At 37.1% G+C, this 27,699-nt stretch overlaps 3 protein-coding genes across 6 annotated transcripts in view; 1 reads left to right on the top strand and 2 right to left on the bottom strand.

Moving 5' to 3' along the window:
- Positions 1-27,699, top strand: part of LOC134825569 (cytochrome b-c1 complex subunit 6, mitochondrial-like) — a 71,047-nt gene that overhangs the window by 10,004 nt on the left and 33,344 nt on the right. The window contains exon 1 of one of the 3 annotated variants that reach the window (XM_063837801.1): positions 16,326-16,354. The exons of 1 other annotated variant lie outside the window; for it this stretch is intronic. The gene's annotated coding sequence lies outside the window, so the exon portion shown is untranslated. Of the gene's footprint in view, positions 1-16,325; positions 16,355-19,373; positions 19,389-27,699 lie in introns of those variants that run through there. One more of the 3 variants, XM_063837803.1, reaches the window with a different exon arrangement.
- Positions 1-27,699, bottom strand: part of LOC134825568 (uncharacterized) — a 102,318-nt gene that overhangs the window by 54,754 nt on the left and 19,865 nt on the right. The gene's annotated exons all lie outside the window — the stretch shown is intronic.
- LOC134824817 (uncharacterized) lies at positions 5,949-13,151 on the bottom strand. The gene is made up of 18 exons (XM_063836793.1): positions 13,076-13,151; positions 12,430-12,539; positions 11,957-12,068; positions 11,599-11,744; positions 11,297-11,415; positions 10,850-11,019; positions 10,498-10,664; positions 10,181-10,299; positions 9,945-10,063; positions 9,708-9,746; positions 9,298-9,482; positions 8,868-9,062; positions 8,566-8,679; positions 7,828-7,947; positions 7,212-7,342; positions 6,870-7,052; positions 6,512-6,583; positions 5,949-6,150 (listed from the first exon to the last, which is right to left on the bottom strand). Exons 7-18 carry the CDS (start codon positions 10,522-10,524, stop codon positions 5,949-5,951), a joined length of 1,506 nt encoding a protein of 501 aa, XP_063692863.1. The 5' UTR covers positions 10,525-10,664; positions 10,850-11,019; positions 11,297-11,415; positions 11,599-11,744; positions 11,957-12,068; positions 12,430-12,539; positions 13,076-13,151.

Below are 27,699 nucleotides of genomic sequence, written 5' to 3'. Positions count from 1 at the left end.
AAACCATCCTACAGTCGGCACGCGCGGCTCACTGTCGATGGCGCACTACCTAATGGTACAGGTACCGCAGTGTCTGCCCCTCTTGTGTGAGGTTGGGTTAGGTCATCCGCAAACTGTTTTGCTTTGAATAACTTCCTTCTAAATGATGTTCCAGTACATCTGACGAATTTGAAGATAGGGCGTGATGTACCGGCTCTAGATGATATTGGGGAGCCTGGGGTGTTTCCACTTGTATGGGAACCAGATAATCCTGAGAAGCTCCTGGTTCTACTGAGTTCTGGTTCCAATCTTTGTACCGATTCTACCAACTCTTGGTCGCTGCCAAATGTTCAAATAACGCGAACTGCTGGTTCTGGAGACTTTGGGACCAGGACATTGCTGTTTGAGTTGTCCAGTGGTTTGAGACATCTTTCAAAACCTTTGACTTTTTCACTGATATTTATATCTACCATAGTTTTAGGGTAGTTGGATTGAAAGAAAAAGGTTTTCAATTCATCAATTTATTTTCGAAGTCTGTCGTTATCATCGATGATTCGGCGGAGTCTCAGACATGCACTATAGACTATGCTGCTGAATGTATGGTTCGGGTGGTGGGAACCGAAGTACAGGTAGGAGCGAGCGTCAGTCTCTTTAACATAGAGGTCTGTCTGAAGATCACCTGCGGTGTCGAAACAAAATTTGATGTCTAGGAATGACACATAAACATTGTTATCTTCTATGATGTTCTCATCAATGTGGAGGCCAAGTTCTGCTAGCCTTGAATTGACAGTCGTGATGAATTTTGAAAACCGTCTTTTCGTACCATGGAATACTCCACAGCCGTCGTCTATGTATCTCTTGACCGATCTTACAGGTTCCATTAGTTCCGTGTCTGAATAGACTTGCTCGCGCATGACATGGTATACTGCTATGTTTGCAAGTTTTACACAGATACTGCCTCCTGTCGGTACTCCTCGTTTCTGTCTGTACCACTCTCCGTTAAATTTGCCTATAGACGACTCAAAACTGAGTTCAACACTTCTTATCAACCACTCCTTGAATTTGGCGGACCATTCTGGTCTCTTTTCTTCCATCTTCAAAGAGTGTAAGGTGGGGACTCAATGAATCATATAAGCTTTGTAATCAAATGTGAATGCTTTAATGTTCATGCTTTTGAGTTCTGTGTCCAGGGTATTGTTGATGTTGTCGAGCCAGACTAAGGCGTCTCTATCATCCATAAGAACAAAGAAGGTCCTCGCAAAAATCCCTTTGTAGTTGACGTAGGTATTTATCAGCTAGGAAGACATCCTGTCGTCTGCTGGCTCATTCGTGGAGGGCGGTAATGAGTCTTGCTGGTGGTTTGGCCCCTGGTATGAGTTCTTCTTTCTTCAGCTTATGAATTTCAAATGCAGGGTAGAAATATGGCTGGCCAGCCACCATACAGGGCGATAGTGTGGGAGGGTACTGGGGCGCGGGCGGTTTGTGGGTCCAGTTTGGTCTCCGTCTAGTGCTCTGCAGAAACACACATCACTTCTTTGGATGATGATTAATCACTCTACACTCGACTGTCACGTGACTTTTTTAACTCATTCTCTTGCTGGTTCTGAATTGTAGCGCGATGCACTACTGGGCCGCCCCGCGCATCAAATAATTCTTCTCGGTAGATCGGCGAGATGCACCAGTGCACCACTGGGCCTCGTCGAGCTGCGAAGGATTGACATCGTGAATCAAGGCCCAGCGCACCACCGGAAAGATCGAAAGGACCAAAGTGCCAATAGTGGCTTAATTTTCCGAAACCATTTTCGCCGATTTGCTGTGGCCCAAGTGAGCCACGTCCTGCTGCTTAATTAACGACACATGATGGTTTTTGTTTTTATACTTATTTAAATTTAAGGGCTCTTTCTAAATCGCTCGCCCAAACCGTAATAACAATTTCAACTTTTGCGCGTCTCCTAAATGCGCGTTAGTTATCTGTGATAATTTAGCACCGGCGAACCACATGGTCTGCCTACTAGCAAAGTTTACTCAAAACGTTCTGCGCCCGCGGATAAGTCAATATTTGTGGTTTTCAGCAGAAGGACTTTCGACAAAACTGTACCATAATATGGATCGGTCGAAAATATAGTGTTTTAGTGAATAACTTAGAATATAATTTCGATTTTCTCAAGATCTGACCGATAGATTTTCTTTAAACTTTTTAGATCGTTACATGGTAACACTCCGGATAATGTGTACGAGTTCGGGAGAATTTCTATGTGCCAAACTTGAGATATGACTTCAAACACAAGAAAATATCTCCAAATTGGCGGTTTCTAACGGAACAAAGGCATATATTTCGAAATCTAACTAATAGATTTTCTTTAAAATTTCCAGATAGTTACATGGCTATAATAAGACAAATAATCCGTGCAAGTTTGGGCGAATTTCTATGTGCCAAACTTGATATATGCCACTTCAAACACGACAAAGCTGTACCATAATATGGATTGGTCGAAAATCGAGTGTTTATGTTTTAGTGAATAACTTAAAATATATTTTCGATTTTCTCAAGATTTGACGGATAGATTTTCTTTAAACGTTTAAGATAGTTACATGGTTATATGGCGGATAATGTGTGAGAGTTTTGGAGAATTTCCATGTGCTAAACTTATGATATGACTTCATATATCTCCAAATTGGCGGTTTTGGCGGAACACAGGAATATATTTCAAGATCTGACTGATAGATTTTCTTAAAACTTTCCAGATAATTACATGGTTATATGACTGATAATGTGTACGAGTTTGGAAGAATTTCTATGTGCCAAACTTGAGATATGACTTCAAACACAAGAAAATATCTCCAAATTGGCGGTTTCTAAGGGAACACATGGGCATATATTTCAAGATCTACGTAACAGATAGATTTTCTTTAAACTTTACAGATAGTTACACATGGCTATAAGACAGATAATACTCATAATCCGTGCGAGTTTGGGCGAATTTCTATCCGCCAAACTTGATATATGCAACTTCAAACACGACAAAACTGTACCATAATATGGATTGGTCGAAAATCGAGTGTTTTAGTGAATAACTTAGCATATATTTTCGATTTTCTCAAGATCTAACTGATAGATTTTCTTTAGACTATTCAGATATATAGATAATATGACGGATAATGTGTGAGAGTTTTGGTTTTGGAGAATTTCTATGTGCAAAACTTGAGATATGACTTCAAACACAAAAAAATATCTCCAAATTGGCGGTTTCTAACGGAACACAGGCATATTTCGAGATCTAACCAATAGATTTTCTTTAAACTTTCCAGATAGTTACATGGCTATAATAAGACAATTAATCCGTGCAAGTTTGGGCGAATTTCTATGTGCCAAACTTGATATATGCCACTTCAAACACGACAAAGCTGTACCATAATATGGATTGGTCGAAAATCGAGTGTTTTAGTGAATAACTTAAAATATATTTTCGATTTTCTCAAGATTTGACGGATAGATTTTCTTTAAACGTTTAAGATAGTTACATGGTTATATGGCGGATAATGTGTGAGAGTTTTGGAGAATTTCTATGTGCTAAACTTATGATATGACTTCATATATCTCCAAATTGGCGGTTTTGGCGGAACACAGGAATATATTTCAAGATCTGACTGATAGATTTTCTTAAAACTTTCCAGATAATTACATGGTTATATGACGGATAATGTGTACGAGTTTGGAAGAATTTCTATGTGCCAAACTTGAGATATGACTTCAAACACAAGAAAATATCTCCAAATTGGCGGTTTCTAAGGGAACACATGGGCATATATTTCAAGATCCAACAGATAGATTTTCTTTAAACTTTCCAGATAGTTACATGGCTATAATAAGACAAATAATCCGTGCAAGTTTGGGCGAATTTCTATGTGCCAAACTTGATATATGCCACTTCAAACACGACAAAGCTGTACCATAATATGGATTGGTCGAAAATCGAGTGTTTTAGTGAATAACTTAAAATATATTTTCGATTTTCTCAAGATTTGACGGATAGATTTTCTTTAAACGTTTAAGATAGTTACATGGTTATATGGCGGATAATGTGTGAGAGTTTTGGAGAATTTCCATGTGCTAAACTTATGATATGACTTCATATATCTCCAAATTGGCGGTTTTGGCGGAACACAGGAATATATTTCAAGATCTGACAGATAGATTTTCTTAAAACTTTCCAGATAATTACATGGTTATATGACTGATAATGTGTACGAGTTTGGAAGAATTTCTATGTGCCAAACTTGAGATATGACTTCAAACACAAGAAAATATCTCCAAATTGGCGGTTTCTAAGGGAACACATGGGCATATATTTCAAGATCTACGTAACAGATAGATTTTCTTTAAACTTTTCAGATAGTTACACATTGCTATAAGACAGATAATACTCATAATCCGTGCGAGTTTGGGCGAATTTCTATCTGCCAAACTTGATATATGCAACTTCAAACACGACAAAACTGTACCATAATATGGATTGGTCGAAAATCGAGTGTTTTAGTGAATAACTTAGCATATATTTTCGATTTTCTCAAGATCTAACTGATAGATTTTCTTTAGACTATTCAGATAGTTACATGGCTATAATATGACGGATAATGTGTGAGAGTTTTGGAGAATTTCTATGTGCAAAACTTGAGATATGACTTCAAACACAAAAAAATATCTCCAAATTGGCGGTTTCTAACGGAACACAGGCATATTTCGAGATCTAACCAATAGATTTTCTTTAAACTTTCCAGATAGTTACATGGCTATAAGACGGATAATCCGTGCGAGTTTGGGCGAATTTCTATGTGCCAAACTTGATATATGCCACTTCAAACCTGTACCATAATATGGATTGGTCGAAAATCGAGTGTTTTAGTGAATAACTTAGAATATATTTTCGATTTTCTCAAGATCTAACGAATAGATTTTCTTTAAACTTTTCAGATAGTTACATGGCTATATGACGGATAATGTGTGAGAGTTTTGGAGAATTTCTATGTGCCAAACTTGAGATATGACTTCAAACACGACAAAACTGTACCATAATATGGATTGGTCGAAAATCGAGTGTTTTAGTGAATAACTTAGAATATATTTTCGATTTTCTCAAGATCTAACTGATAGATTTTCTTTAAACTATTCAGATAGTTACATGGTTATATGGCGGATAATTCGTACGAGTTTGGGAGAATTTCTATGTGCCAAACTTGAGATATGACTTCAAACACAAGAAAATATCTCCAAATTGGCGGTTTCTAACGGAACACATGCATATATTTCGAGATCTAACTGATAGATGTTCTTAAAACTTTCCATATAGTTACAAGGCTATAAGACGGTCGACGGATAATTGGTTCAAGTTTGGGCGAATTTCTATGTGCCAAACTTGATATATGATTTCAAACACGATAAAACTGTACACAAATACAGTACACTTATCTCCAGTACTATTGGAAAATACAGTAGATTTATCCCCAGTATTAATGGAAAATACAGTACACTTATCTCCAGTATTATTGGGATTACAGTTCACTATATCCAGTATTATTGGAAATTATAGCATACTATCAGCGTGGTTCGCTGTAAGTGTACTCTCAATAGCATACAGCATTTGTGTATTAATCATCTATCAATTTGTTTGAGGTTGCTTTAACAACAATCCCAATAATGCTCGCTTGCTGTTTTTCTGAATATAATATTTGGGTAAGCAACTAATCCATTTTAATGACCTACTTGAACAATGAACAGATACATTTTTCGGAGATCGGAGACTCATAATAAGTGTTACATAGAACAGGGAATCAAGAAGAAATGGTTTCATTCATTATACTGTATTAAAATGAAAACAAATTGTTTTGTAAAAAGAAAAAATTAATAAAGCAATAAATGATGCAATAAAATAAAACAAAAATCAAATTTAAATTGATAAAAGTCGACCAAATCATACATCATTCTCGAAATCAGAGTCTGATCCGAAACCATAATCTAGTTTCCTTTCGGGAAACTTCTTTCGCTTTTTTTTTGCTCGCTTTGGGAGCGAATCTGCGAAGTCCGTCCGCTTTTCTGCCCGAGAAGTCGTTGACAACAGTGGCAAATCGTCCCCTGCTGTTACCGTCATGTCAATCTTTGTCATCTCCGAAAGCCTGAATGTTAAATGTTTTGATACATTGTCGAAAAAATATATGTTCATTGCAATACACATATTTGAACAGCAAGATAGTAACATATACATAACATTAGCAGCGGTCATTAGCAACAGTCATTGTCCAGCTATAAAATACAAATAATATTTTTCAGCTTCACATAGAAACTGTATCACATGACAGTTGACACGTAAAGAACTGATTTTCAAAATTTCACCTTTCACAAATTCATAAATTATTGTTCGTTTACATGTTTACATGGTGATTGTTAATTTTATCAATTAACCTTTGTGTTAAAGTGTTAACTTGTTAAATATTCACTTAATCTATCTACTTTTGTTATTTAGTTTATTTTACTTACCGTGGAAGAAGCATCCCATCAATAACACTTGTGACAAGGTCTCTCATCTCACGTCTATTTTCAGGAGCAACACTGAAAAAATTATGTCGTGTCACGGTATTGTTCATCAGGTTTGTGATTCGCACACTAGTAATGATTTGCAAGCCGCTTTGAACAATATTATTTTAAGGTTTCTTGAAATTTTGGATTTCCAGATGTTATTCTAGGGAACCCAATACTTCTACCTTTTACCCAATCTACCTATTATATCTGTCCTTTTAATTCAGGAGCCTAACCATCGACATTTTCTATAACACTCGAATAACACCTTTTCAACTGTAATACAAGATATATACACTATAGCGTAATAAAAACGAACTTATAGATCATGCTCCTAAGATCTGCAAGCTTTCCGAATGTTGCATTCAGGTCTCCCTCAGTGTTTTTATCTGTTTTCTTCGGGCTCTGGTCTTGTGGAAGACTATCGGGTACTGTTAGTGGAAGACTAACTTCTTGAGTCGAACAGCTAGCACCAGGATCCGTGCATAGGTGAGGATTGTGCCTGAGATACAGTGTCAATGAAATTAATTGTTATAGAATCCATATTAAAATAGGCATAGCGTTCTTATCAGATACAAGAGGATGCAATGATCAAACAACTAGTTTCACGCTGAAATAGGTTATTCATAATTATTTAAATGAAGCAAGATCCGTTTCTTACCTGAATGAAAGCGGAAGATCGGTCCATTCAACGTTCGACTCACGAATAACCGCCAATAAATGTTTGCACGGTAATTCTGGGTAAGACCTGAAGTTCAGGCAATCACAGTGGACACTCGGACTGACGGTGACCTGGAAATGTGGGTAATTAGTTATTGATTGATCTGATTGTTATTGAATACTAAATTATTTGATAGTAAAGTAAATGTCCAAAATACAAGTACAGGGAGCGTCGATGAGTGTTGTTAAGTATGGGCGATTGTGCTCGTTATGGGACTACCAGTTATGTGCTAGTACTGAGCGTAAGGAACGCTGGTATGGCTAGGACCCTGGTATGGCTAGAACAGAGAACGCACTTAGACTGGGTGGTGTAGCCGGTGACTGAAACGAAAGAAGAATCCTGAAAATCAAATGGTAAGTTACCGTGTATATAACGCTGACGTAATCAACCGTTGGTAGGTTCCCGTACTGCAGTGCGACACGTACCGTACCCTAGTGCGACACGTACCCTAGTGCGAAACCTTCAAGATCGACACTGTCGCACTACAGTACGCTACCCGTCTCGCTTTATATACAGTAAGATTAGTAATTATAATTTATCGTCTAGTAACACTGACCTTGTACGCATGGTACGATTGATATTCTTCTATACTGAAGTCTCTTGTTCTTATGATGAAGTGATCATCATTTCTGAGAATGTCTTCAACTCCGAAAGTCGCTGACCTTTTGTAGTTTTCCTGAGAACGAACACAATTAACATAGTTGTTTTTGTGTGTTTCCAATATCTTTTTGGTGTCTTAAAGGTCTAGAATTTAACCGATCAAGTTGTCCTTTGATTTATCGTGTGCTTTTGCACTAATTGATTGCTAATCATCTTAAAAGTATAGGGGGGAGCCAAGTAGATATTTGTAGATATTTGTAGATTAATGTAGAATGGATAATCCACGAAAAAAGTGGATGACATTCTACAAATTTATACATTTATCTCCAAAAATTCAGTAGAATTTCTGGGCACATATTTGAGATTACATTTTTTGTAGATAAATGTAGATATTTGTAGATTATTGTCAATGGATAATTCACGAAAATTCTACAAATTTATATATTTATCTCCAAAAATTCAGTTGAATTTCTGGGCACATATTTGAGATATACATTTTTGTAGATAAATGTAGATAAATGTAGATATTTGTAGATTATTGTCAATGGATAATTCACAAAAAAAATGTGGATGACATTATCCAAATATCTACAAAAATCTACTTGGCTCCCCCCAGTATAACGCTCTGCATCAACACCATCCAATCCTTAACCCCACCAAATATTGTACCCACTGTTGTATCAATAGTTAATACCTTGATACGGAGTAGGGATTTGTGTGGGATACCATTCATCCATAAAGGCCACTGAAAGTGGGCTTCATTGTTGGAAACCAGAATTCGTTTGTAACCAGCGGACTCTGCCATCCTCTGAAATGAATAAGAGTTGTTATGTTACAAGGCTCACACCGTTAACAATAAGCAATTAGAAAGGCGTTCTGAAACAGAACTCGACACAAATGCCCAGCCTATTTCAGTATAATCTATTAGTATTGGGATGTAGCTAAAAGAAAACGTGTAATCAGGGGATCTCTCGATTGAGAACAGCTCCTCCTCACCTTGTGTCGGTACATGGTCAGTTTTGTTGGCAGATAATCATACACCAATGCTTGCAGCAGTGACGGCACTCCTTGTTTACTGGAGTTGTTCATCACTCTGTTTTTAAGGACACCGTTTAGAGCCTCAACTCCGTTATTGGTGTATATCCCCCGAATGGCTGAGTTGTCTCTGTAGGGTTTTGCCCATCTGCTTCTCTGTAAAAATATTTTGTTACGAGAGTTATAATAATTAAAATCAAAGTTTTATTTATTATACTCAAATTGTCAAAACAAAAAACACGATAGCAGACCAAATTTTAGTCTCTTAGGGTCGATCTCACGCCGGCGTACGCCGCCGTCGCCGGTTGGTTTCGGGCCCACGCCGCCGCCGACTGGTTTAGCCACGGCGGACAAGCCTGGTGGTTGTGAAAAACAGTTTCATGGTTCTAACCTCTACTGGTGATGACCAAGAGATCATGTAGTTCCTAAATCCTGGGTTTCTTAAAACCACCGGATGATTTGCAGCTCTCAAGAGTCGTGCCTCAAAGTCTGAATCAAGTGTTTCGGTCATATGATGTGACCAGGGACAATCTGCGTCCATTAGATAAAGTAATAGCTGATACGCCGTAATCTTTGCTGAAATTTATGATTACAATTAATTTACTTATTATATTATCATAAAGAATAAATAAATTTTAATTTAGAGTTCAATTGGTGTAGTAATGTACAAACAATCAAACATTTACATTAATTCTAATTATCAACAAATAAAAATGATGAGATGAAGTCGTCTCCCGAGTGCCACAGAAATCAATTACTATATCCAATAGCTACATTGCTGCTACAAAGGTTATGACTTACCTTCAGCGTTGATGTATTGTTCACCCACAATCTCCTTGTCTGAGATAATTTTTAGATTTACCCACACTCAATAGCAACAATATAGCAGTAATTGTACCACAAAACAATATCCAATTTTAATAGAAGGTTTTCACACACAATAAGAATAATAGGAAAATCAGAACTCAAAAGGAGTTAGTCCTGTTTAATGCAACGGGATATCATAAACATCAAACTTGTCGCATAAATATTACAGACCTATGTCATCCGACTTAAAGTGATTCTTGATAGCTTTCTCCCATGCTTGTTTAATGTGGAAATCACAGTAAAAATGTTTAGTTCCTGGAAAAACCTCTTGAATGGCATTAATTTCGGCCCTGTGGGGTTAAAGTATTAATCTATACAATATTTTACACTTGACGAAATACCTTGGCTACGGCATAGATACACAAACAATTTACCAATAAGTGCCATTATTATTATCATGTTCATACGTGTCGATATCTGTCATGCTGTAAGTAGGCGAAAGATCAGGATTCCAACGCTTCACCACATACAAGGCTTCTGCTACTGTGTCGCCGTCAAGCTTGGAAGTAAGGAAAACCGCTACTACCTATAGAAGTTGAACATTCTTAACTGTGATGACTATTAGTAATTTACTAATTATAAATAACATCTTAAGTAATATTCCGATGTTTTCAGTAATTCAAGGTTTTGGGTAAGCTTATGATGGGTCAGTACTTTTTCGAGTATTTATGGTAAGTTGATGGTAAATTGTAGTAATTGGGGCTGCGGGTATATGTTTATGTACCTGGTATCCGTGAGGTGTGAATACCATGAGCTGAATTACAGAGGCATTTTATACTTGTTCGTTTTATGTGTTGAATCGAGAAACAAGTAGTCGCCATGGTCTTTTAGGATGGACTTCATTGCCTCGTTCTGGTATACGAGCATGAACTTCGTATTTGTCTTCACTTCCTGCAACGTAGTTAATTTAGGACACCATCTTGCAATACACCCTTACTATCAACATGCTGTGCGGTGGACAGAAAATGTATTAACAGAGTGTTAACAATAATTCATTGGAGAGAGTTAAGGCATATCTACCTACAGCGAATAACTTCCTGGTATTTACTTCATCCAAAGATGAAGTAAAAATTTACCATATCTGGCTCGTAGATAAACTCAACAGAATCACCGCTGCTCCTGAACTTTTCCACCAAATCATCAAGTCGGTCGACTTCTAGCCCCGTCGAAGCACAACAATTCCGGATATCAGAGACAGTGGGAAACCACATTCTATTATCGAGATGTATGGTGTATCCTTTCTGTTCTAAAATTAAATTCGTATTGTGAGTTTAAGTAGTGTAATAAGCATTTAATATTGTCAAAATAAATTTTATTGTGCTACTGAGTACAATAAAAAATCGATTTACGGTCGGTTGATTTAAAAGTGTAAATGTGAAGCAAACCCCAGTTTTCTTATATAAATATTAAATTGGAACCAGAAACAGCACTCAGCAGATAATCACTTTTAATCTGATCTATTTTCAATGTAGTTATATTAACTGTATTTGAATATATTACGTATGTACGTGAATTATACGAACCTAATAACTTAGTCACTTCTTCCTCAAGAATTCCCCTTAACCTCCAAAGATTTTGGCATTTGTAACCATTATCCTTTATGATATTTACAACTTCCGGGTGAGGGCTTTGTAGATGACCACTGAATGTTATTAACCAAATTGAAATAAGTTACCAGGTTAATATCAGATGAACACTGAATTAAAAAATCGAAGAAGATACTGACTAAAAAATCGAAGACGATAAAGTTAGTTCCATATTGAATTTAATTTGGGCAATTTACATACAGAATACAGTCTGCACGACAATTATTACTAAAACCTACCATGGCTCGTGCATACTATGAACAGGATAAACCTGTATCCCATAGATTTTTTCACTCGAGCTGAGAAGGTCCTCGTTATTTTCCTTCTTCAGGTTAGCTGGGCTGAGGTATGTATACAGGTCGTCCAACACTTCAAAAACGTACGCCTAGAAAATTAATCACATATTATAAGAGGGTCTCGTGGTAAACATCTAGCAATAACTGTGAGGTCTAGAAACTCGTGTTATTCAAGCATGTTTTTTTCTCAAATTGTCGGGAGATTTTACAAATCTGAATCAATAGTACGATGTGGTGTAGGGCTGCATCGCCATTCGCCTTGCTAGATAAAAGGGCACCTAAAGATAATTTAAGCACATACCCGAACCCATGCTTTGCAGCCCATCTTTATTGTCTTGTTAGGAAGATCAATTCCACGGCACATCTTGATTGTTGGGTTTTTGGAGATCCGATTTCCTGCTCGGCAGGTGAACCTAGTGATAATTTCGTCAATTAAATGTTAATTGTTAACTCTATAATATACCCAGAATTTGTATTTACTCTTTGAGCAAATAAAATGAAATGATTAAATGAGTTGAACAATATTTCAAAAGTCAAATTACAATGATAATGTCTGACCCAACAATTTATAAAGTCAAAAAGTATGATAACAGGAGAATAGGGATACAACTTTTTAGATTTGAATAAAATTGGAAACACCATAATAATGAACAAAACAATAAATATCTCTCTTAAGGAACTTGTTTATACATAATTCATAAAGCTTATTTTTGCACGTAATTTTGATGATATTTTCACGTGGGCTCTAGATGTGTTGTTATCTCAGAATCATACCTTTGTCTCTCTGTGATACGTAAGTATCGGTTTTTATATGACCACGCTATAGAATGCTCCTCTCTCCCCAAGATACTCTTCTTATAGGTTTTAGGTTCCGCTGATCTTGTCTGAAAGCTTAACTTGAAGTGGTGCATCAAATTCAGGGAGGGAGGGAGGGAGGGAGGGAGGGAGGGAGGGAGGGAGGGAGGGAGGGAGGGAGGGAGGGAGGGAGGGAAGGAGGGAGGGAGGGAGGGAGGGATGGAGGGAGGGAGGGAGGGAGGGAGGGAGGGAGGGAGGGAGGGAGGGAGGGAGGGAGGGAGGGAAGGAGGGAGGGAGGGAGGGAGGGATGGAGGGAGGGAGGGAGGGAGGGAGGGAGGGAGGGGGGAGAGAGGGAGGGAGGGTCGAGGGAGGGAGGGAGGGAGGGAGGGAGGGAGGGAGGGAGGGAGGGAGGGATGGAGGGTCGAGGGAGGGTCGAGGGAGGGAGGGAGGGAGGGAGGGAGGGAGGGATTTTATAAATAAAACATATTATGAATATTTATAAATTCATGGAAATTATATTTGAAAAGTAGTGAGGTTTTAGAAAGGTGTGAAACGTTCAAAGCAGGGTTGTTGTGCAAACAATTTGAACGAAGAGGAACTACTTGTATTCTTAACTAATACTTACACCTGATCCCAGTGAGCTGAAAGCTGATCTTGTCTCTGTCTGTAATTTTTCCAGAATATATCCGCAAAAATCCGCTCCTTTGGGATGGGTACCTATATAACAGTAACCCATCCCAGAGTGTTCGAAGCCCTCATCGATCAGCCACTCTAGTCTGAAATATTACATTTTAATGCTATATTAATCATTAAATTTATTGCTTTGTTTTGATGTGAGAGAAAGATACGATGGATAATTGAAGTTGAGGATATTGGTAGATTATATCGCTTAAATTCGGCCGGGAGTGAGATGTAAACTTTGTCATACTATACAGTTACACATGTGAAGGAGTTTTACCATGTTTCGCCAACTTTTCAACTTTCCAGTTGATGGAACGATTTAATATAACTACTAAAATTTGCGATATACGGGATAATTACCAGATACCAGATACCAGATACCAGATACCAGATACTAGATACCAGATACCAGATACCAGATACAAGATACCAGATACCAGATACAAGATACCAGATACCAGATACCAGATACCAGATACCAGATACCAGATACAAGATACCAGATACCAGATACCAGATACCAGATACCAGATACAAGATACCAGATACCAGATACCAGATACCAGATACCAGATACCATACTGGCTGTGACGAAAGGATGTGCTCAATTGTTAACTGGAAATAATTTAACACGCAACAAGCGTAACATAGAAAAGCTGTTAGAAAAGACACGTGATCAGAGGGCGGATACCAATTAATTCCAACATCTATTGCAGAATTCCATATATTAGTATTGACTCTTATCTGTGATACTAATAATAATAATATGTAATAACTATAATGTACAATTTGCACCTATACTACGGAAACTATATTGCAGTAACCATTTCTCACACGTTTTATCAGAAAAAGTAACGAGTGCGTGCGTACGTGGTAGTTTTAGTCATACTGTCTCTAGTATTACTTATGATATTTCTAATTATAGCATCATGTCGCGAAATTGAACAAGCAGGGCTATAGTATTGGACAATTAAGAATGAATCTATGCGTCCGTATATTTTTGAGTGTTTTAGAATTATGAGTGATAAAGAAACATACGGAATGTTTTCCCTTTTAAGAAGACTGAACCCAAAATATTTATCAGTAGATGCAATATTACACGGATTTTTTAGTTATTAGATTGTTTATGGACACGTTCATTTAATTTGAGGATATATTGGTAAATGAAAATAATAGTGTTTTCGACTATAGTGGCTTCATTTTGGCATCTATTAACTTAGCATGTTCAGAAGTTCTGAAATGTTCTGAAATGTCACATTTTTGTGACGTAGTCAACTGTAGCTGTCCAATCAATAACATAACTTTGTCACACTCCGCATAATACACTCCACGATACCTCTTTTTTACTATGAGGTGTCCTCAAAACCCTTTTAACTTATTATGCGAAGGTTCTTCCATCGATTGCAGCCCTAAAATATGCTGTTTTGAATAGTTGCCTAATACACGCAGTACGCACTTGTTTATTACATATATATAACGATATATACATGGCCTGGCCTGGTAGTGTTGAGGAGCTTCTACAATTTATGGAATGGCTCAATAGTATCCATCCGGACCTTGTGTTTACTTACGACTACTCTAAGGCCAAGGATGGTGTTGAGTTTTTAGACACCTATGTCTATGCTGTTGGCGATGTTATTCATACCAAACTTTACTCTAAGCCCAGTGACACCCACTGCTATCTCATCCCCACCTCATGTCATAGGAGCCATGTTCTCAAAAACATACCCTATGGTGTGGCGAGGCGTGTGAGTCAGAACAATAGTGAAGACACTAATTTCTTAGAGCAAAGGGAGGTATATACTGGTTACCTTGTAGCCCGTGGTTACCATTCTAGTATTGTAGACGATGCTTTCAACAAATTTAGTGATATAACCAATAGGAAAACCTTGTATGCCCCTAAAAATAAGGATGAGACGACTACTTGTCTAATACCCATGGTGATGGATCAGAATCCAGCACTTCCCAACATGGGGAGCATTATTCACAAGTATAAGCACCTTCTTAATCTCGATCCAGCCTTGAAGAAGCTAGTACGTGCTGACAGTGTATTTGTAAGTCACCGAAAGAATCAAACTATCGGTGGCATGCTTGTACTCAATAAGTATCGTGCTGGTGGAACTGTAAGCATTGATAGAGATGGAGAAGCCACTGCTAGTCAATTTCTTGAACCAGACGCTGCAATATTGCCGGCTGTTCGGGAGGCTGACAACGCAGGGTGCCATGCCTGTGGAAAATGCTATGTTTGTAAGCAAAGTTTCCTGTCCCCTTGTTCCAAATTTAGTAGTCACCATTCCAAACAAGTTTTCCCTATTACTAAATATATAACTTGTCAGAGTAATAACCTTATTTATTTAATGGAGTGTAGAACTTGTAAACAGTCGTATGTAGGAAATACTACTTCTAATCTCCCTAAGAGATTTTCTAATCATAAGAGCCACATTAAGAAAGGTATCAGAAGTTGTAAGTTAGTAAATCACTTTTTAGATATTGATCATGATTAAGATTTTAGTTCTGTAGCCTTATATAACTCTTCACTTAGTACGCACCTTTCTGTTATTATAGTGGACGCTTTAGAATTTAAACCTGAAATAAGTCAAGCAGATAGGGAAAAGGCCATGGAAGCTAGAGAGGGGTTCTACCAGACCCAATTGAAAACCCTTGAGCGTTATGTGGGTATGAACACCCTCGATAGTAACCACATCCTTATTAAATCCGCTGGAGCTTAGTGTTTAGTTTATTTATTTTATTTAACATGATCTTAGCCTATAAACCCGTGTTTAGTTTACAATATTGCTATCAGAGACGTGTTATATTCATTACTATTTATATATTTTTACTGCTTGATTCAGAGAAATCAGAATCTAGCTTTCTCCGAGAAACTAATCTTTAATAGAAATTAGATAAAATGTACTCAGCCATTCTTTTCATTTGATTATTTATACTCAGTATATTTTAGTTTTGTACCGTTTTAAGTCACATAGTTTTGTATGTCTTCCTAAGACTTGTTTCCCTTTCCTAGTTTGTAAGTTATTTTAAAGATTTGTGAATATTCCAGTTGCTTTTAGAACAATTTTATCTCAGATAACGATGTTTAATAAAATGATGCAAAGACTTATTTCGAAGATCTAATCAACACCGACTTTTAATGTGTAGGAGTACAGCAACAAAATATATATATATTTTAATACTTTCAACACTACTATATAACAAATAATTTGAGATAACGATGTTTAATAAAATGATGCAAAGACTTATTTCGAAGATCTAATCAACACCGACTTTTAATGTGTAGGAGTACAGCAACGAAATATATATGGACACGTTCATTTGAGTTTGAGGATATTGGTAAATATAAGTGACCCTATTAAAAGGCACAGTGTAGTTGAATTTGTCACACTATGAAATTACACAAACCCTTGATGGTTAGGATAATCGTCTCATCCTCTAGGCTTACTTTGTCACATAACGATATCTTAATCAGATGATAAGATATCGCTTAAATACGGCCGGCACGGAAATGGTTACATTGTCACACTATAAACATGTGACGGAGTAAATATGGACCCCTTGCTGCCGTTTTTGACCAAATTTTTGAGTGTCCAGTTGATTGGATGGGTACATATGACCATTACCCACATATTTGACGATTTTTTTCGTTAGATGGTGCACCCAGGTTTACTCTGTCACACATTTAAGAAAATATGTGAAGAATGTTTAGGGCACCCTGATAAGCAATGCTGAGTAGTGTAGGTTTATTTGATGGCCTGGAAGTGCTAGGAATTGTTATTATATTGCATATAGTCGTAAGGAATTAAAACACAGAAGGCACAAACAAGTTTACTTTGTCACATAATCTTGATGATATCTGAACATGTGTGAAATTGAACAAATAATGATATACCAGCTTAAACCCCTTATATTACGTACTATGGATCAAACAACACTGCTAGTACCATGCGCTAGTCACATAAATCATTATCGGGTGTAATATGTTAACAGTGTCACAATTAAACTACCGCAACATGGTAAAAAATAGGGTAATTTCGTCACACAAAAATTAGTATAACAAAATAACTAGTTTATCGAAATTGTTTTGATGATAAAGTTACATATTATTTTAATAGAGGTATAGTTCTTCAAAATAGGGACAAGACATGTTTACTTTGTCACATCAGTTATTATAAGAGTTAGGTAATCGTCATCACATTAACAGATCTTTTTTCGTAGTTTGGATCGATTAATATAGGCAACAAAGCATCCTATGCCAATTTTAACACACTATCTTGATATTGTTGGGGCAGGGAAAGTTAATTTTGTCACATTTTCAGTGACTTTGACAAATTTAACCTAAAATTGTTAAACTTGAGCTCTGATGTTCTGGACAATATTCTACCAATCGTTTCTGAAAGAATGTTGAATTCTAATAGAGTTATAGATCTCCAAAATAGGGGCAAGGCATGTTTACTTTGTCACATCAGTTATTATTAGAGTTAGGTAATCGTCATCACATTAACATTATATATTCTTTTGTAGTTTGGATTGATTTATATAGGTAATAAACCAGCTTATGCTAATTTTTACACACTATCTTGAAATTGTTGGGGCAGGAAAAGGTAATTTTGTCACATTTTTAGTGACTTTGACAAATTTAACCTAAAATTGTTAAACTTGAGCTCTGATGTTCTGGACAATATTCTACCAATTTTTTCTGAGAGAATGTTGAATTCTAATAGAGTTACAGGATATATAGATCTTCAAAATAGGGGCAAGAAATGTTTACTTTGTCACATCAGTTATTATAAGAGTTATTATAAGAGACTATTTCAGTCTATAATCATTGGTTTTAACCTATTTACGATTTCGTATCATTTTTCATTTTTGTGACAATGTAAACATCAACTGATCTTAACTTGCATCAACTGCATTGTCATCATATAAAGTTTACCCGCCTTTCAAATCAAAATCAGATATAAATAATTCGCCCAAAATTTAAAATTCCATATATTGTGACAGAATTAACCTCATTTCCCAATAACCAAGTGCCTGTATTAGCTAACTATTCAAAACAACATATTTTAGGGCTATGATGGGTACATCAACCATCAAATAATGAGTTAAAAGGGTTTTGAGGACACCTCACAGTAGAATAGAGGTATGATATTCTGACTGTGACAAAGTTACCCAAATATTGCCTTGTAACCGTTCGATCCGTGCCCTTTGTGCCCTTACCAATGTTGTATCATAATTGTTAGATTGACCTAATCTACTATATTTCGGACCAAGGAATGATAATTAGACAACTACAGTTAACTAAGTCACACAAAATGTGACATTTGAAACATTATAGTGCTTAACAACAATAGATTTTCTTTCTGAGTAGTGCATATGGGAGTATGTGTTACGTGGCTAATGTTCAGAACTTCTGAACGTGCTAAGTTAATAGATGTCAAAATTAAGCCACTATCGTCGAAAACGCTATTATTTTTGTTTACCAATATCCTCAAACTCAAATGAACGTGTCCATATATATATATATATACATTATACATATATTGGGAAATGAGGTGAATTCTGTCACATTTTATAGAATTTTCAATTTTAGGTGCATTCCCGAAATCATTTATATCTAATTTTAGTTTGAAAAGCAAGAAAACTCCATATAAGGAGTATGGACGATACAGTTGATTCAAGAAAGGGCTTTTAATGTAACAACACTAATTTTAATGTATAAACAACACTAATTTCATGTCAAATATTTAAGCTAAGATAACAACAAGTTTGGACGACAATTTTACCATGGATACATGAGTAAAGATAATAAAGTATATTATAAGTATATACAGTGTTCGTAGTATATATTATTTGTTATTGAAGCGAGTTATCGGATGTTATATCTTTGAGCGAGGTTATCTTTATAGGAGTAGTCAAGAAGCTTGAGTTTTGGTGCTATGACGTGCTCCAGATTTTAGAAGATCTAAATATAAAATCGTTTAATGGGAATTGAGCAGTGAGATTGGTTTCCTTTCTACATGATAATTCATATTGCTGGTGCAGTGATGTTAGGCGTCTGAGTTTGGGTATTTCAAGGAGCACTCTTTGGGAGACCACTGTCCAATTATGATTTCAAATTATATTTATATTATGTTAAAACAAGCTGGGGAAGGTTTTGATAGCCAGCTTAAATAAATTGCGACTACATAAAATCACTGAGACAAGAACAACCATAAATAAGGAATGACAACAAATAATTTGAGTGTTCACTAACATTTACATTGTTTACATTGCTGTCAATCGATATTATTACGTAAGCCACCTAATTTTACAAACCAGCAAATTCATGACACTTCAACGACACTTCAAACCTCAAAAATATGATTAACAATCGAAACCAGAAACAGCTGCTTATAATGACGTTGCACTGCTGAAAGATGTATGAAACAGCGATAGTGAAAAATCGTGATTGATAGAAGCTGGAGTAGAGTTGAATGGTGAAGGTGTTCTAAGTGTACGTATATGTACCTTGTTTTTGATGAAGCTTTAGTAGGACACGAATGGATAGAGACATCCTGATCCGGTAGATTTCCACAAAATGGTCAACCCAACAAAAACTCGGCAGTAAACCTGAAATTGTTAACGAAAGCACAAATTGACCATTGGCGATGAACTTTAAGTTTTAATCACTCGAAATTAACATACCTTTGATCATGCATCACAGACTTTTAATCGAGTAAATAGTGTAGTCAAATATGAAGTATAGAATAACTAAATAAGGTGTTATTAAGGATAGACGTTAACTGATCTTGAAGCAAAATACTGAGGATATATAGAACCAGCGCAGCACTCCTGACAGCCAAACCAATATTGCAATTTATCCAATGCGAAAATACGCATTAACAGTTAAATGAAAAAAGTTTGGGCGAGCGATTTAGTGAGCGCGAAATTTAAGCGATAATTCAGTTTGTGGTTTACAGTTTTTAAATTATAAATCATGTTTAATTTATTATTTATTTTTCGTTTAATAATCACGGGTTGACAATTTTCAGTCATACTATTATGTATATATAGTCAACAGTGTTGAGGCAACCATGTACATATTCTCTGTAAGTTATAGCTTTATATCTGTTTAAATGTGGATACTAAGGCGAGAAAGACACACAAAAATGAACTAAATTAAATTGCCCGTATCTTGGTTCGCGGAATTGATCTCATTAAAATTGTAACAACTCAATCAGTTTTCAAAATTTTTGCATGAAATTTTCGGAATCGACCTGAAATCGCATTTCCACATTATTTTGAAAACGGATTTTTGATTTTAAAAAGTGGTTAAGTATAATCCACCCAGCACCCTGTAGTTTGATTTTTAAATTATTGCAAAATGCAAGGTTGACTTTACAATAAAGTTTGACAAAACAAGACTACGATTTAGATCTGAATAAAAATAAATCTCTTGTATCATTAACATATTCGATTAAAAACATAACTATCTCCACTTTAAAACTATAAACACAAGGAACTCACCTTCAACACGTACATCTTATGAAAGTACGACAACACCTCGTAAAATTAAACAGCTAACCGTTAGATCTAGACTCTAGAGTCGATAAAAAGTATAAAAGTCTCAAGTGGCTGCCATTCAGTAGAAACCTTACAAAGTTAAAGACATATTTTGAGTGCATAACCGAAGGCACAAACATAAATCAAAACCATTTTCGAAAATAAAACATCAATTGGGAAGTAACTGACGAACTTAAACATTAAAAAGCTCAAGTCTCACAGGTTATTATAAAGGACGTTATTGGGGGGGGGGGGGGGGGGGGGCCAACCATATTAAAGTATATTAAAATGTAGGATTTTTCCCAATTTTGACCCGGGGATATACTTTAATATACTTTAATATACCTACAATATACTTTAATATATCCCTATCCTTGGAGGCCTACATCGAAAATTGTTGCCCAAAATAAGCTTGAAATGCAATTCTTAATCGATTCCAAAAAGTTCTTGAAAAAATATTGAAAACTGATGGAGTTATTTCAATTTTAATGAAGTCATTTTGACTAGTATTCCGAACCGAGATATTATGTGCAATTTTCCCAATTTTGTTCATGGAGGTCTTTTTACTTAGTATCCACTATATTCAACAAACACTGAGTTATATCTTTCACATAGAGTTAGTCTCATTAAAAAATATTTGAAATTTTATCGAATTTGGGCAAAAGCGAATTTGGGCTAAAGCGTATGCCCAAATATGGGCATATTTTTTAAAGCTCATAGCTCAGCCAATTTTTGACCAATCTGGATGGAAATTCATGTACTAGTCCTAAAACAGGCTTATCTTGCGAATCTGAGTGAAAAATATAGTTCATCATGTAAATCTTAACGAAGAATATAAATCTTCTAATTGTAGGTATATTAAAGTATATTAAAATGTAAGATTTTTTCCGATTTTGACCCGGGGATATACTTTAATATACTTTAATATGGTTGCCCCCCCCCCCCCCCCCCCCCCCCCCCCCCCCGTTATTATTACACTGTAGTACGTACTTCTAATTAGGACTAACGTATTTATAATTAATACATATCAAACATTTCTTTCTACGTAATAAAAACGATAATCTGATAGTTTGGGAAAATCAAATATCTTCAGGGGTAAAATAATCGCACAACACATCACGAAATTAACGATTTTAATTAAAAGGGTATATAAAAGAGGACTTGCAAAATTTTAATACATCCCGGACATCTTAAGGGTAAGTTTGAAAAACAGAAACCTCTTGTTCCGTAATTTATAAATCATTCAGCCAATTGCAGATCCCTGGTACGCAAAATGACGTCACGTGACGTTATACGAAGTTAAATTTTTATGATTTTTAATTTTTATTTTAAGAAAACTCTTGCACATTATTTATTTATTTATTTCTATTATATTGATGTATAGTCAAGACGTGAGTGTTAGGGCTCTCATTGACAAATTTATGTTTAATCCTGTTTAATTTATGTTTAATCCTGTTTATACAACGCAACACGTGACGTTATACAACGCAACACGTGACGTTATACAACGCAACACGTGACGTCATAAAACGCATCACGTGACAACAAATTACCCATTTCCCATGGCCAATAAGAGTTCTGCAGCAACGAGGTTATCGAAAGTGTCCCGACTAATTTTCTCCAAGTGAAGGTGTTCTACAAAGAGGGTGCCAGCAGTGGTGAGGGGAGGGAGGAGGAGTAGCAGCTCACCTATCCTGGAATTGTTCTGTAATTAGAGTCATTATGGGGGGGGGGGGGGGGTCCAAGGGGAACTTTGGGGAGTTTTGGGGAACTTTTTTTTGGGGAACTTCAGGAAACCTGGGGACTTTCCCAAAGTTCCCCAAAAAATTATCAATGAAACAAATAATTTTGGGGGAATTTTGGGAACTTTTTTTTGGGGAACTTCAGAAAGTTCCCCAAAATTCCCCAAAGTTCCCCAAAAAAAATTATCATGCCAAAAAAATTATCATGCTGCAAGTATCAACAAGTAAGTTAAGATTATACCTTATAATAACATACATGTTAACATTAATGGGTATTAATGTATATTAGAGAAATTTTGAATAATTTTGAATAATTTTGAATAATTTTGGGGAATTTTGGGGAACTTTGGGGAGTTTTGGGGAACTTTTTTTTGGGGAACTTCAGAAATCTTGGGGGACTTTCCCAAAGTTCCCCAAAGTTCCCCTTGGACCCCCCCCCCCCCCATTATGTTATCAGATAAATAGCATAATTGGATAAAAGGAGGTTGTGATTAATTATGGTTCAATATTTGAATAGCTTACTATATTTATTGATTTACAACAAATGAGGTTATCATCTTCCGTAAAGTAACGTCACACTCTCCCTCACGTGACGTCACACTCTCTCATGTGACGTCAAACTATCCCTCACGTGACTCTCACTACTAACCTGCCCTGTGTATTGTCCGTGTATTTCTGTAAAAGCACGTGCTCAGTTCGTCGTAACTTTCTAACCTCCTCCGGATCTTTTAGATTCTGATGTGTCGATTTTGTAGCTGAAAATTTGCTATTGATAACTTTTAAAGTGTTGGTAAAAATATTTTAACATCCTTGGAAACTGAAAGTAAGGCAGTTTTGCAAACAGAAAGAAATTAAAAACTATGAAAATACCCAAATTATACGAAATTCTTATACTTGTATTAAAAGAATGATTCGTCTGAGCCGGCTTAACTCATACCGATCAGTTTTAACATCCTTGAGCGGGTCCTCTATGGTGTCGATGATGAAGGACACAATATTCCTGATAGCTACCTCGAACTGCCGGTTTGTCCGGGATATTACCAGGTCTTTGTCCAGTAGTAAGTTATCCGGTCCTGTCATAAGGGCGCGTTAGTTTGGTGAGTATTTGTGACGTCACTCTTCTCTCACGTGACGTCATAAGGGGCGTTAGTTAGGTGAGTATTTGATGATTAGTTAGATGGTCAAGGGAATCAGATTGTTAAATTTTAAAAGCACAGTTTTCCGAAATAGGATTTATGGGGGTTCGAGAAAAAAACTCTCCCGGGGGATTTCAAAAAAGTTTGCTATTAAAAAAGTTTTTTTTTTCCCAGCGCTCCCACTTTTTGTTCTGCGAAAAACAGAAAAGGGAAAAACAAGTTTCAGGGCACGGGAAGAAAGAGCGCTTTTGGTCGTTCAGGGGGTGTTGAAAAAAAGGCTCTCACTCCCCCATTTGTGGATTATCCCCACTGACATACGTTTAAATTTAAAAAACTATTAAACTTATTATTGATCTTACTTCCACAAAAAAAAATTTGAATAAGAAAAGGAAACAAAAAAAGGGTAAATTTTTTAAAGTTTTTTAAACACAGCATTAATACTGCAATGGGTTTCAGGGGGTAATTACAAAAAGTAATCCTACCGTAGGTACTAAGTGTTAAAAAGTTTTCCCAATTCAAAAATAGATTTTATCCTGATTGTATACAATTGTTTTGCAAATGTTTAATGTTTTCTTAGTTCAAAGGGTTTGCTGTTTGTACAATTGTGATTATCCCACCTTTGTTTACGACTCGCAGTTTCTGTTCAAATTTGCCTCGTGGCAGTTAGCCTGATATACGTCTTTTTAAAAACCAGGGGACTTGGGGGCCCCCTTAACTGGGGGAAGGTTATTATCTCGTAAGAAGTACTTCCTTTTCGCTTAAAATTACAAATTTTACTAAAAAAATGTGAAAACTTTAAATTTGAATGACAAACAGGGGGGGTATTTACCCCAAAAAAAACGGGTTTTCATTAACAACATTGTACACCCCTCCCAGCATAAGCCTTTTTCCAATTTTTTTGACCCACCCCTAGAGACCAATACCAGCCCCCATTCCCTTTGAACCGAAACCTACAACCAGTTCCCCTTGGGACAGAATCCCCCGGGTTGGGGTTGGATATTTTTAAAGGAGAAGACCCGGGGACTCGGAAGTGGTACCGCTCGTGGGTATATCCGTTCCGGGGATTTACTGGGGAAAAAGGGGCTGTTGTCACGGTTTCTACAGCACTGTTGTATCCCCTTCCACCTGGTTATAGCCCCGTGTTCTAAAGCACTTTTTTGTCACGTGACAAAGCACTTTTCTACAGCCGGTTATAGTCACGGTTCTACAGCACGTTTTGGTCCGTGTCTCGCCGGATTTAGCCCGGGTTTTCACCGGTTGTGTCAGTGTTAAAAAATTTTTAAGGGCGTAAAATCAATTCCACAGTAGCCAACTTTTTTACACTTCAGAAGGGGCAATCAGCGAGCGCTAAGACAAAAGTTGAAAACATTTACAAGATATGTAAACCCTATTTAACGCTCAGTTTGGGGAAAGGGAAATTGCAGGGAAATCGAGATTTTAACACTTCAATCAAACAATTTTCCCCTTAATTACACAATTACATACTCCACTTGAAATTACTACAATTACTTATCATGACAACCCCTGCCCCTATTGGTCTTAAAAGCAGCTCACCCTTGATTTTAGGAGGTCCAGCTGGGTCTCGGTTATAAGCTGGGGAGCTGACGCTGAAAGAAGTCCTCATCGGGGGTCCGGACTTTGTTTGGCTTTGGGCGGGGAATGAGGCGGAGTCCACCCGGAAAAGGTGGATGTTTTGGGGGGGGGGGTTGTGGGGGGTTTTTGGGGGGGGTTGGGAGGGTTAGTGGGTGGCAGTCTGGGGGGGTTTTGGGGGGGTGTGGGGGGGGGGGGGGGGGGGGGGGGGGGGGGGGGGGGGGGGGGGGGGGGGGTTTGGGGAGGGTTTGTGGGGGAGGGGGTGCTTTTATTGCCAAAACTGGTGTGGACAAGGGACGAGAGTAAGTGGCTAGAGAGAGGAGATGTGGTTTAATGAGTTCGCTTTAAACAGCACCAGCTTGTGGTAGATTGTGTAAGTGATCTCTGGGGAAACGCCCCTCGGTTCAAATACGGCCTGATAGAGCAAAACTATTCCTTTTAATGGAATCAAATAAACTTGAATTTTGGAGAATAATTTTGAGTCTTTAAAGATGTTGAAATAACAGTCCGTGGTAGCATTATAAAGTAAGATCAAAGCCGAGAATTTCCTTTGTTTATATTTTTGGCACACACCACAACCCCAGAAAAAAGATTCGAAAACACGGGCTTGTGACTATAGAATACACGGACACGTAAAACAGGGCTTCCCAAAGTTCAATACATGAGCTCCCCTTACCTGGCAAAGTTTCAGCTGTCAACGAAATAATATTATCCGCGATTACATCATCCACCAGCTAAGCTTCTCCGAATTGTTACGGTTTTATTAAAGTTACTATCGGCCAGCTTCTATAAAATGTTACTTTTATTTTTGTTTCGGACTATATATTGCGGCGTTATATTATACGGAATCATATGTTCATCTAATGGGATAGAAGCAGAAATAAAATATAATTCGAAAAATTTATGAAAATCAGGTTGTTGTAGGTGAGTAATTGAAGGCAACGAGTTTAAATCTGCCAGAATTGTGTCTCTATAGCCCTCAATTTGCCAAAAGTTCCACGATATTGTCGAAGTATGAATTATAATATGTTCCATTCTTCTATTATTAAGCAATATATGCTCTCAACCTCGCCGCAACATTTGCAGCTCACTTAATATTGTGTAATTTTTTATCGTGTGAAATACTGTCTGGGAATCCTGTGAATTTCGGAGAATCTCTACTATGTTATAATTCACCTGCTTACTGCGTGGTATCAGCAGCCTGGTACTGAAAACATGGATCAGATAGATGGTGGGGACAGATAGAGGTGGGGACACGAATGGAGGGTGGGACAGATAGAGGGTTTTGGGGACAGATAGAGGTTGGGACAGATTGACTAGAGGGTGGGTACAGATAGGAGGGTGGGGACAGTATAGAGGGTGGGACAGATAGAAGGGTGGGACAGATAGAGGTGGGGACAGATGCAGGGGCTTGTCATTGTACCGTTCACATTTAACGTATGATATCAGGTCCTTAACGTCGAGAAAGTGTCACGTGGACTTGTAGATATGGTATATAATAATTATAAAAGCTGGGGTGGTTAGGCTAGGGGTCACCACACTTCTGAGTGACATGCCTTGCAGGAGAGACATCGTTTTGCAAACACTGCGACCCTTATTGCTAATCAGTGCACTATTCTGCAAGTGCCCTCTAATAATTGTTATCGTCACCACACAAAACCACATGTATCAGGTGGGTAGCTAATCGTTGAGAAGGACTGGTTACTTACACCACGTCACAAGTCACGTGACGTCATGGCACAAGTCACGTGATGTCAAGTGGTGTGGCAACATGGAAACACGTGAGAAGCTGCAGTCTATGTGGGGAGGAGCCTTAAACCGGGCATGAGTACATCTCCGATAATACTCATAACTACAATGTCTCTCTGTATCATGGGTGATCATCCAGGAAGGGATACAGTCCCACGACTCTCGTTATTATGTAAAAATTTATCTTCCCAAAAATTCAGTGTAATGGAGAAATCGGAATGCTGCCAGTTTTGATTTTTTTTTTGAGGAGATCGCTTTTCGGAGATTTTGCAGAATTCGGCCTAAGGTATTTTGAGCCCATCAGATCTACTTTTTACAAGTCTTTGGGGTGGTTAATAATAGGGATATAGGGACAACATATTCCAGCACAGAAATACTTGTCGCAAATAAGGTCCAGATGTTTTATTTATGCTTACTGACCCTAAACTCTAACAAAGTATAGATTTACTATGGCCCTTATAAATGACATCTTAATTAATAAACAACTCTTTTTCGCTTTGAACTTTACGCAGAAGTAAGGTAAATTGTGTTACTTTTACTGCGTCAACAGAATTTAGTAATATAAGAAGCTGCATTAAAGACCTAATTACTTGGCAATTTAAAATCTTTCAACTGCGGACCGAATTATGGCTTATCGAGTAATTTTACGAAGTCTTAAAATGATGTTGAATATATGGCAATTTGCGGACAGAATGGACCTGTAATTCATATCTTGATCGTTTTTTCTAAATTTTCACAAAAATGCTCTCATTTCAGCGACTGAAAGTTCTAAGTTTGATGTGGTGTACGGGTGG

The sequence above is a fragment of the Bolinopsis microptera genome, chromosome 13 (genome assembly GCF_026151205.1).
Source record: "Bolinopsis microptera isolate Bmic1 chromosome 13, MBARI_Bmic_1.0, whole genome shotgun sequence".
NCBI classification, from domain to species: Eukaryota; Metazoa; Ctenophora; class Tentaculata; order Lobata; family Bolinopsidae; genus Bolinopsis; species Bolinopsis microptera.
The sequence above is the reverse complement of the archived record's forward strand: the minus strand, read 5'-3'. Positions and strand labels throughout refer to the sequence as shown.

What these genes read in the sequence shown, in the direction of transcription:
- LOC134824817 (XM_063836793.1), bottom strand. Translation starts at nt 10,524, where the DNA reads ATGGTATTCACACCTCACGGATACCAG. An exon ending in TCACACCTCACGGATACCAG is followed by an intron (nt 10,300 to 10,497) that starts GTACATAAACAT and finishes CAACTTCTATAG; the next exon opens with GTAGTAGCGGTTTTCCTTAC. An exon ending in CTTGGTCATCACCAGTAGAG is followed by an intron (nt 9,063 to 9,297) that starts GTTAGAACCATG and finishes ATATTTTTACAG; the next exon opens with AGAAGCAGATGGGCAAAACC.